The sequence below is a fragment of the Micropterus salmoides genome, unplaced genomic scaffold (assembly GCF_014851395.1).
Source record: "Micropterus salmoides isolate LMB-PRFRI ecotype aquatic unplaced genomic scaffold, ASM1485139v1 Ms_hic_scaffold_6, whole genome shotgun sequence".
NCBI lineage: Eukaryota > Metazoa > Chordata > Actinopteri > Centrarchiformes > Centrarchidae > Micropterus > Micropterus salmoides.
This window is the reverse complement of record NW_024044348.1, coordinates 304651-315675: the sequence shown is the minus strand read 5'-3', so window position 1 is coordinate 315675 and position 11025 is coordinate 304651. Positions and strand designations below refer to the sequence as shown.

Here is an 11025-nt window from a genome sequence, read left to right as displayed (position 1 = left end):
ACATTCCTGAAGAACATTAATGGAAAACTATTTGTGCGTTCTAGGCGAGTCCAGTGTTTGTTACTGTAGTGGTCTTTAGAAATGTGAGTTGAAAAACTGTACTTTCACTTTTACAAAGAGATTTCATGAAGAATCTCACTACCTTAAAGAGGTATTGTTTGTTACATGGGTTTAAACTTTCTGAGCACAGCAACATCGCCGCAAACAAACCTGTTGTTCCTTATAAATCATCTGTGGTACTGTGTGTGTGTACTACGAAGCGAGGTAACCGGCTTATCCGGGTAACTTCAGGTGTAACTTCCCGATCAACCGTGCTACAGAAGGTGGATGGTTTTACCTGAGGTCTGCTGCCCTGCTGGTTTAAGCTGAAGGTTGTCTCGTGGTTAACTCGAGGTTACCCTGTATACGTTTGCAGTAAACGTGTCTCCTCATATCCTGAAAAAAGTCCGCCTGCACAGTGAAAACGCTCCTCAACACGCAACAACTCCAATTAAATTAACCAACATCTTATTCACCGTCGTAGTTTAACTCCAGTGAAGGCGGTCCGAGTTTGTCAACCCTGAGTTGGCTTGACGACCCTGAGGTTAAACTCCCTGTCTGATCGTCCGCCAGCTTGTGTTTGTGGACCATGTTTGTGCATGTTCACTGATCTCAGATATTAACTTGTGAGCACAATTTTAATATTACTGATACAAAACAACACATCCAAAGTAACGTCAAAGCGTCAATAATACCGAGGGAGACCGAGTCATTAGTTCAGTCCAGTACCTGCAGGCGTACAGCATGTTGGACATGAATGTGACGGGGCTGACGCTGCGGGACGTGTCCATCACGTAGATCACGACACACGGGAAGGATGACGCCTGAAACACACAAGTGTGGAATATAAACTGACTGCGATGTTATCATTAAAATGAAGCACAAGAAACCCCCCCAGAGCGCAGGCCTACCAGAGCCTCTGTGATGATGGTTCCAGATGCAGACCAGGTGAAGACTTCAATCTGACCCGGCGTGTCAATCAGCACGTACCTGCAGAGGTCAAAGGTCGTCAACACACAGGAGAGATAGAGGCAAAGTTGAAGTTGTGTGATGTTAACAACAGTTTTTATTTGTAACTAAAGGAAAAGGAGAATTAAAGCGAGATTACAGTTCTTATTCCACTGCACTTTGCTTTTGCTTTGATTAGACACCTGGTCTGGTTTTTAAAGAAGTTCTCTGGATGTATAAAACCTCTTAAAGGTCACCAGGTCGCTCTCTTTAGCTGCGTCTAAGCTGCTTAGATCATTAATACAAATATAAATGTTTAAACTTTTGTCAGTATCGTTAGATTGGGTAGATTCTCCACAATTAAAACGTTAATTTCATTTTACATTTCAGTCCGAATGTGGCCGTTCCTGATAATTTATCTTCCTTCAGTCTGTCAGGGTCCACCGATCAAAAGAATCAAAACGGCTTTTCATAATAATGAATCCAAGTTGTGAATCCTGCATCGTGTTGTTGGGTACGCTTGTTTTTATTACCTCGCTGCCTACTAAATTAAAAAGTGCCTAAGCCGTCTGTTAGATCAAATGAATGATTAGAAATTGACATTATTAAATTGATAATTTTCCTACTGGTTGATTTAAATGGGATGATAGCAGCCTGAAAGTCTCATCTGTTATCAATCCCAGACACAACGTGTTGCTGATACTGACCGGTGATTCTGCTGCTTCTTCTCTATGAACTGCATCACCTGAAGAACATAAAACACAAACGTACACTTGTTAGCAGGGGCGGGAATCTCAAGGCACCTCACGATTCTTCAGTTTTATTTATTTAGCGCCAATTCACAACAGAGGTTCTCTCACTGCAGGTCTAGACCGAACTCCCTGCAATGTTATTAACCCAATCAGACCGGCGGCGACGTCTGCAGGCTTTTACCTGTTCAAGTAGATGTCACTGTTTTCAAGACACATGAAATGCATCGTGTAAGTTTCCTGTTAATTAACGAGACCACAGTGTTCCGCCATAGTTTCAAAATGAAGCGAGAACATTTCTACACTTCTAGCTGCTGTAAGCTCGCACGCTCACTCACCTTGGCAACCGACTCGAGACAACCACTTTTCTTTTGAGGTAACTACGGTAACGTTAAGGGTTTGAACAGCTCGGAGGCGTTTCCCCTGTCACACGTTTGTGACAACACCGTCAGCTAGCTGCAGCAAAATTTGGAGTGCACACATATTCAAGCCTTTATGGTAAATGCACAGGAAATAAGATTAACTGGATTATATTCACAGGAAGTATAAAACATGTTACATGTGTCCATTAAAAGTAAAAAAACACAAGAAAATATTAGGCAAATTACTGACTAATTATTCTTTGATTTAGGGTTGCTGTAAAAACATTAAATAAATACGTTGACTTTCGCTGTCATCAAATTGTTTACTAGAGCACACAATAGTTAAAAAGAAAGTTCTTCATAGATCTGACCTATTTATGTTGCTTTCAATGTGCACCAGATTAATGCATTCAACTCTAAAATTTACTGAATTTTCTTTCTATGATCAGCGACCGGCCGGTCAGCTGCTGTCTGCGTCTGCGAGACTGGGCCAAACTAAAACATTCAATTTTGAGCGGCCCCTCCCAACTTGGACCGATCCTCGTTTTTGCTGTGACCTGATTGGCTCAACGGTGCCGATCAAAGGAGTTTACTTTTCATCTGGTTTGTGTGACCAGCGCAGCAGAGACAGTGCAACAAGAGGCATCTGTAACTATTTCAGCCTTCTGACTGACTGTCCACATGACAGGTTGGTGGTTAGCAGCAAACTGTGACTTTAGTTTTAACCAGGCTCGACCTGCTTTCGTTCAGCAGTGCTGACTTGCTTAAACAAACCGAGGAGTTCAGGCGTCATCCTAAAGTTTCTTGAAGGTCTTCAACACAAAAACACTATTAGTATTTAAATAAAGATTGTTATTGGATGTGAACAGTGAAAAAAGGTTATGAATGTGTGGGAAATAAAGATGTTTAGATAAATAAGTTTATTCTCATTGATGCACTCATCTACCAAACTCTGTTTGAATAAGAATATTTTGAATGCTTATCAGGGCAAATATCGATATGTGATTCATTTTGATTCATTCGATTATTTTTTGAATCGCTTGACAGCCTTATTTATTATATATCTGCTATATTATAAACAAGGTCAAACTACAATTAAACTATCAGTGCATAAATTAAATATAAATGACGTGCATTAACTAACGCTGCTGGCTCACTGGATGTCTCCATCTTTGTATATTGACACTCATCACAGAAACGGTTGCTGCTGCAAATGGTTTTTATTTCATGTTTCTATCGGCTACAGAAGCAGATAGAAACATGATGGAAACAATTAAAGGTTTTCAGAAAACCCTCAGGTGTAAGGGGGTTGTTTTAGAATGGGTTACAGCTCGCAGAGGGGGTGGAGTCACCTGATCAAAGCGCGTGGCGAACAGGTTGAGTGACGTCACGATGCCCCCGTTTGGCCCGAGGCCATACTGCTTCATCACCTCCTTGTAGTTCACCGTGTCCCTGATGTCTGCAGGGAAGAAGACGAGACAAGCTGAAGGCTACGGGGAGCAGGAGGGTCAAAATTAAATCCAACACGGTCTGCTCTAAGTGTCCAGGAATTAGACCGGCCCTCACCGATGTTTGCAGGGAAGGGGACTTCGTGGACGGCAGGGTCCAGGTTGATCACATAGGGAGGAGCTTTAAGAGCGTGAAGGTGAGCCGTCAGCCTCTGAAAGAGAAAACAAAAACACAGAGTATTTAATGAAGAGGGAATCACCGTGTCTGCAACACAGTTCTTACCAGCCTCATCACTGGGTCATGTTTGGATGATGATAATAATATTCTGCCTGAATCTTTGTTTATAGGTGCACAATGGCGCCAACCACCGGCCTGTTGTGGTGCTGCAGACTGCGGAGAACTGTCGCATCCAACACCCTCTGAGCGATAACACGTCAGGCGTGCATCAAGTGTGTTGAAGGACAAGGCTGGCGATATTCATTTGTCATTAAAATATTTAAGCCAACTCGGTGATTGTCCGTCTCGAAGTACCGTCTGAAGACGTAAATCTTTAAAAACTCCTCTCAGATTTATAGTTTCGTGTTTAAAAAGGTTCAGTATTTTCCTCAAGCAGCTGCTCGCTGTAGTTTCTATCAGACAAACAGGGGGAAACAGGGTTTGTTGACAAGAAGGAAAAAAGCATTTTCTTTTTTTAAACTGCGGATGTGTGTTGTCAAGCTAGCTCCATTACTAGTAACTATAGATTATATACTAGTACGTAAGTTTAAGTTTCTAGTAACCATTTCCATTTCACTAGTCACTAGTGTTAGACATTAGTGCTTATTTTCTAGTAACTAGAAACTAATTGCAAATGTTTGCCATCGAAATCTACGGGTCTCTGCAGTTCAGATATCTTTTCATAACTAACTATTTCCATTTCACTAGTCACTAGTATTAGATATTAGTGCTATTTTGTAGTTAGCAGTAACTATTCTAGTAAGAATAAAAATGTTACTATCAACAAACTATTTTACTTAGTCATTAATGAATGATTAAGTAACTAAAAAACACAATAGTAAGATTGGAAACGGTTACTAGTAAGTAGGGCTGGGCAATAAAACAATGCTGATAATTACTGCAATGTAATTTTCCTCAAAAACAAAATAGCAAATGTTCAATATATCATCGATAAATGTTTGATTCAATTAATTTAAATCAAGAACGTCAGGTTGTCTCTTTAGTGTGAAGAGACGCTGTGAAGTCTTCATGTTACAACATTATTTATCAAACACATGTGACAACGTCCGGTTTTCAAAATAAGGCGTCTGTACAGGATGGAAATAAGATTAATTGGATTATATTCACAGAAAGTATAAAACATATTACATGTGTCCATTAAAAGTAAACGGACACATGTAATTTACTTTACCGGACCTGAGAACATTTTTACTATTTAATTTACGCAATGGTAAAAAAAAAATAAAAATAAAGGTGACATTTGTGATTCTACTTGTTCGGCAATTATTTTCATTATATTCGCTTTCGGCTTCGGCCAAGAATTTTAATTTCGGTGCACCTCTAGTTACTATCAATAGTTACTAATAACTAAAACTGAAGCACTAATATGTTGTTGTTATTAATAATAACAGTTACTAGTGACATCTGTAATGAAGAGCCAAATGGCAAAAAGGTGCAAATATTTACTATTAGCAACTAAAAATGAAGTAGTAACTACTAAATAAGTACTAGTAGTTTTTATAAGTTGAAGCCTCCTCGTGAGCACATCGCGGAGAGGCAGCATCAGCATCACGTCACAGCACGCAGCTAACGTCAGGCTGCTGGCTAACGTGAGCAGGGACAGATCACGGGGATGAAACCCGCCGCTTTCTCTCATATCCACTCAGATCTAACAACAACAACAACAACAACAACAACAACCGGGAGCAGAACACGTGTTTGGTTCCTAATCAAACAGCCACGTGAGCAGGTGTAACTTTCTGAAGACTCACGCAGCTAGCTCCCGTTAGCCACACTCGTCACTAACGTTACCTGCACAAAGGTGGTTTTCCCGCTCCCCGCCATCCCCAGCACGATCAGACACACGGGTTTGTCCCGGGCAGCAGCTCCCGGTGTCCCGCTGTCTTTCCCCGCCGCTGAACTCTCCCGGTTCTCCGTTAAAACCTCCTCAGCACCGGGACTCTGCGCAGCCTCCGCCATGTTGTTGATTGACGTTATGGGAACCGGCTGCCGTAAAGACACTGGCACTGTCGTGAAAGGAGGAGGAGGAGGAGGCGGAGGCGGAGGTTTGTATGTAAACTTGTGATCAAGAACAGCTAATCCGCAGGTAAACTGCAGACATAACTCACAAAACAAACAACAGAAAACCCTCAAAGAAATACACAGGTTTTTATTTTGTTAGGAAGAAGCCCAGTGAGATTTTCAATTCAATTCAATTTTATTTATATAGCGCCAAATCACAACAACAGTTATCTCACAGCGCTTTTCATAAAAGAGCAGGTCTAGACCGAACTCTGTGATGTTATTTACAGAAGATGTAAACCTCTTTTTAAAGGAGACCTGGCCAAGAAAGGCAGCAAAACACCGTTTAACAGTTACACTGATAACACACGTGACAATCCAGAGTCCTCCTGGAGGACATCTGCTGAGTGGAACCACCACCTCCTGGAAATGGAAATAAGGGACTGGGGACGGGGAGTGCGGGCATGACTGCATTATTATCTACTGTATCTAAATACGTATTTCACATGGTTGTAAGAAGTCCTGTTCATACCATGTATCTAGCTAAGCAAGACAATTTTCCCCGTTTATCACTGTGTGTACTTAGTCCTCAGGAGTCATTGGCAAATAGATACAAAGTCCCGGCAAGATGCCATTTAGAAAAACTTAATGTGTCCCTAAACGCCCCACTGCTGGGAAACACAAAGTGTTTTACTCAAGAACTTTCTTTTATCATGTTCTTCAGTAGTGCAAACAACTTTATCTTTACAGTGCAAAATATTATTTTGGCATTCTTTAGAATAAAATAAAATAAAACTTCATGGATGAATTCTTAAATCACAAAGTAATATGGTAGTAATAGTGAATAACTATGCCTGTAAACCCCCCCAATATATTTAATTTTTAAATGTGTCCACTGCATGGGACGCCATGAATCAACGGCATAACAAGTGATTCAGTGCAACTCAAAATAGATTAATAAAACTATATGTTTTTAAAACATTTAGCAAGTCGTATTATACACTGAACAAAATTATAAAGGAAACACTTTTGTTTTTGCCCCCATTCATCATGAGCTGAAGTCAAAGATCTAAGGCAAAGGAGAAGTGCTCACTAACACAGATTTTGACAGATTTATGAACAATATTTGAGAGAAATAGGCCTTTTGTGTACACAGAGATCTTTGAGTTCAGCTCATGTTGAATGGGGGCAAAAACAAAAGTGTTGTGTTTATAATTTTGTTCAGTGTATATTATGAATTGTCACCTGATCACTAAATTTTGTGTTTCCCTTTATATAAACATATTTACACGATAAATAGGTGCAGAATATTTCTCCAGAATGAAAGAAATGAAGTGTTTAATGCTCAGAGACCCCCTGTCATATATTTCAGTATTGAATATTTAAAATATCTTCTCATATACCTGATATTGTGCATCATCACGTCTCCTGAGCTAAATGTTTCGTCACTCCTCTAATCTGAGCCCTTTTCTCCCCAACACTTTCGAACACAAAGTGACGCCTAGGCTTCTTTGCTATTCTCTTCTCAAAAACAGACTTTAAAATACTTGAAACAGCACAAAACAGAAACAATAATACCGTAATATTACCATTAAACTCTTGTTCCGGAACTTTTACTGAAGATTAAGCATGTTCATAGTGAGAAAAACATTCAAACTGGACAAAAAATGAATTTGAAATGACTTTGTCTCATTGTATAACCAAACTCTTGTGTAGAGCAGCCTCTCCAGCAATCAGTTGTTGAAGCACTTAATTAGCACATCCTGATGGAGACGATAAAGAAATACACGTAGGAAGATTAAACAAAAACCTGCGTACAGCTGAAGACGTTGTTGGCTGTGCATAGCATCTGTTTAAGCAACAGCAGGAGGACGACCTCTTTGTCTTTGCAGTTATTCAGCCGCCAGGAAGCCACAAGATGGAGCTCCAACACAGTAATACAGAGAAGTGATAAGCAGGCAGCGAGCACAGCATGACTTGTAGGGTTGGACCAGCTGTTTTAATTATTTATTCAGTTGGTATTATACAATATTTAAAATAACATATACTTTATATTTACTGATACAATATGCATAAATGCTTCTATCAGATGTTTTACATGAGGTACTTTGCATTTAAATCAATAATGTCCTGCAGCCAGCCACCGTCCATCGCTGCGTCACCCCCCCCCCCCCCCCCGGCAGGCAGATCAGCTCTGTGCAAGTGCAGCCCCCCCCTTCATTTCAATGAAACCTGTGCTGCTGCAGTGGGGCTCCTGATATTACCTGCAGATAGTGGAAGAAGATAAATATAGTAGATAGTTGTATAAGCCTCCAAGTATCTTATTTACTACATGTTAGTGGACGTAATAATCCAATTTAACAAAATGTGCAAATGTGCACCAACTGAATGTAAGTGTGTGTGTGCTTGTTTGAAAACATACAAACACAATTAAACATTTTCTTTGTTGTTAGAACTAATCCAGACTCTTGTAGCCATGAAGTAGCCTCCCTTACAGCTGAAACATTAGCACTTATAATTTGTAATGAAAATATCCACACAGACACACAACAAACTAAGTTACCAGTACCCTTACTCCGAAAGTCCACTGCTCCACGGTTTTGTTCCGTCCTCTGCCCGGCGTTAACCTCCACTGGAAGCGTCTCAGAAGCGTTTCAGCAGCGTTATTTTAACCCAAACCATGACCTTTTCCTAACCTTAACCAACCAACTTTTGTACCTGAACCGACCCAAACTGCAACGTTTCACAACTTTAATAACATGCCGTTTGAAAATGGCCGTGTTTTGAAACACTAGCGTTTTATTTTCAAAGTCTAACCTGACTTGCATATTTGTTGTTGCTAATGTCTAAAAAATGGCGCTAAAGTGGTACCCAGGTCATTAAAAAGCGACGGCAAAGGGCCTCCACCAAGCGTCAACATGTGACAAATTGGGAGTGATAACGTGTTGGGTTAGCCGGTCGACGTGCATTTATTCACTGACTTAGGTTTAAGGCTCGTGCAGACTACACGGCCGATGGCCGTGCCGTTCACACTACACAACTTGACGTCACACTATGTGACTGATCAGTGACAGCGTGTCTCACACTACATGATCTGACAAGGACTGTGTCACCCGACGCTGGTCTCCAAACCACGTTTAGTCAAGAAAATACACGGGAAATGTGAAACGGGAAATCATGCGAATCTACACATGAAACAGCTGTTTGTTATTATAAAGAATGTATAAAGGATGGATCAGCACACGCAGGTAGCAGGTAGGATCGTCTGAGCTCCAGAGAGCTGGAGGGGAGTAAAAAGGGTTTTGCAGTGAAAAGCAGCTGCCTGCTCTCATTGGCTGGATGTGGATGTCGAGTCGGCGTTTCTGGTCACCCCAGGGTGTCGTATACAGACGCGCCTGGAAGCATCTGAAATAACTCGCTTGTTGTGACGTCTGAGATGAGAACAGGCTGGATGGAACGCAACGATCGATCAGTGACAAGTGACGTTGACTGCAAATAGAAATGAGTGTTAAAGGATATCAGAGGCTGAAACAAAGGGGAAGCCCAGCTGGTGGTGATGAACTTGTAACAGTGACGAACACGCCCGAGACCTCAGCCGATGCAGAGGGGCTGTTAAAATCACACATGGACTTACAAGTGCGTGCAGACAGAGAGAAAAGAGTTATGGCCTTCTCTTTCTTTCGGTGTGTTACAACTACCAGCAGTGTTTGTTCCTACATAATAAGAGACACAAAGCCAGTGGAAATGATTACCGTGACATAACATGGCCCCGTTGGTGTGGAAACAGGACTGTATTATACACACAACACAGAGTGTGAACTGGACTCGGTGCCGTCACCGTCACATGTCTGTAACCTGCTCCAGAGTCCAGCCCGCAGACTGTTTCCTGCACTCTGAGCTCATCCCACCGGGGGCTCATTAGTGGGACTTTACTCTGCGTTTAGTCAGCGTCAGGCTGCAGAGGGAAAGAAGGACGGCGTCCTCAGCCAGAGGGTCGACCTGCAGGGCGTCCTGCACGATAGGGAGGAGGCCCGACAATCTGGGTTTTATAAAAGGACTGCAGAAGCCTCGCCTGGTTCCAGACATCTGAATCATGTCTCAGGTTCTTCCAGTTCTTCCAAACAAATGAGCAAATCAGTGAGCAGTTAGCACTTTGCTGTTGTGTATTTTGACTCGGTGGCAGCAGGGCGTGTGTCTTACGGATGAAATCAAACAGGTAGTACCGGTAAAATGGTCTCAGGGAATTCACGACGCCTGTAGCAGCTAATCAGAGGTCGCTGAACGCCAACAACACGTCCTCCTAATGAAACAACAGAATGTGTGCTTTCATCGAGAACTACACACACAAGTGTTTTCTGATCTGACTTCCCGATCAGCAGAAGACGGAGCTCCATTTCTCAAGCCGCCTGTTTCCATGCAGATAGGTCGGTGATGTCTGCACACACAATCAGATCACCTGCTAATGACGGTGCGGACAGTCTGTCCTAAAGATCTGATTTGAGAAACAAACCTGATCTCCCTGCAGTCTGAACGAAGCTGAGGGTTTTTACACCGTCTGTTGAGCCACATTTCTGCAGATTCTGACAGTTTTATTCTCATTTGTTTTGAAACTTTGAAAGGTTGCTGTGCAGGAAGACGAACCCCTCCCCACTGGGGCCCTGTGGCCCGGCTCGGCTTGACCGCGGTGCCGGCTGACAGCCCGACTGTGGAAGATTAATCCTGGGTGGCTGACCTGCTCCAGCCGGCATCCAGAGAGAGAGAGAGAGAGAGAGAGAGAGCGAGGAGATGTAGATGCTTTCCTGTTTTTATCAGATCCACTTATCGATGTTGTTTATCCAGCGGTTCAACAGAACCAGTCAACATGTCTCTATGCTGACCCCGATTAGTCGAAGATTCAATGCTTCTATAGAAAGAGCCTGATTCAACTCCCAATCTCACCACTGAGTCTTTGCAGACGCACTATGAAATGAAGATCATCGTTTTGGCTGAATGTCGGTGCTCAATGTCTGACTTTACATAGAACTACCGGTTTCTTCCCAATAGGTTAATATACAGCCTGTTATGATATAAATGTCCTCATATGATGCTGTAAATAAACATTTGAAGACAAAGAAGCTTTTAATAAATCTTTTTAAAGTGAATAAATCCTAAACTTTAACGCTGTCAGATTGTCCGTGACATTACATGTGACCGTTGGAAAGTACCAGTCCAGCGACAGGTGTACTGGACCGGCTGCTGTT

At 42.0% G+C, this 11025-nt stretch overlaps 1 protein-coding gene across 1 annotated transcript; it reads right to left on the bottom strand.

Annotated features, from left to right (window-relative positions):
• Nucleotides 1-768: 768 nt before the first annotated feature.
• Nucleotides 769-5780, bottom strand: gpn1 (GPN-loop GTPase 1; the record flags this gene model as incomplete). Its single annotated transcript, XM_038701951.1, is given in 6 exon segments — nucleotides 769-863; nucleotides 951-1029; nucleotides 1695-1732; nucleotides 3451-3557; nucleotides 3665-3758; nucleotides 5576-5780. Coding segments are annotated over 6 exon segments (581 nt in total), but the record flags the coding sequence as incomplete, so codon positions are not given.
• Nucleotides 5781-11025: the final 5245 nt, after the last annotated feature.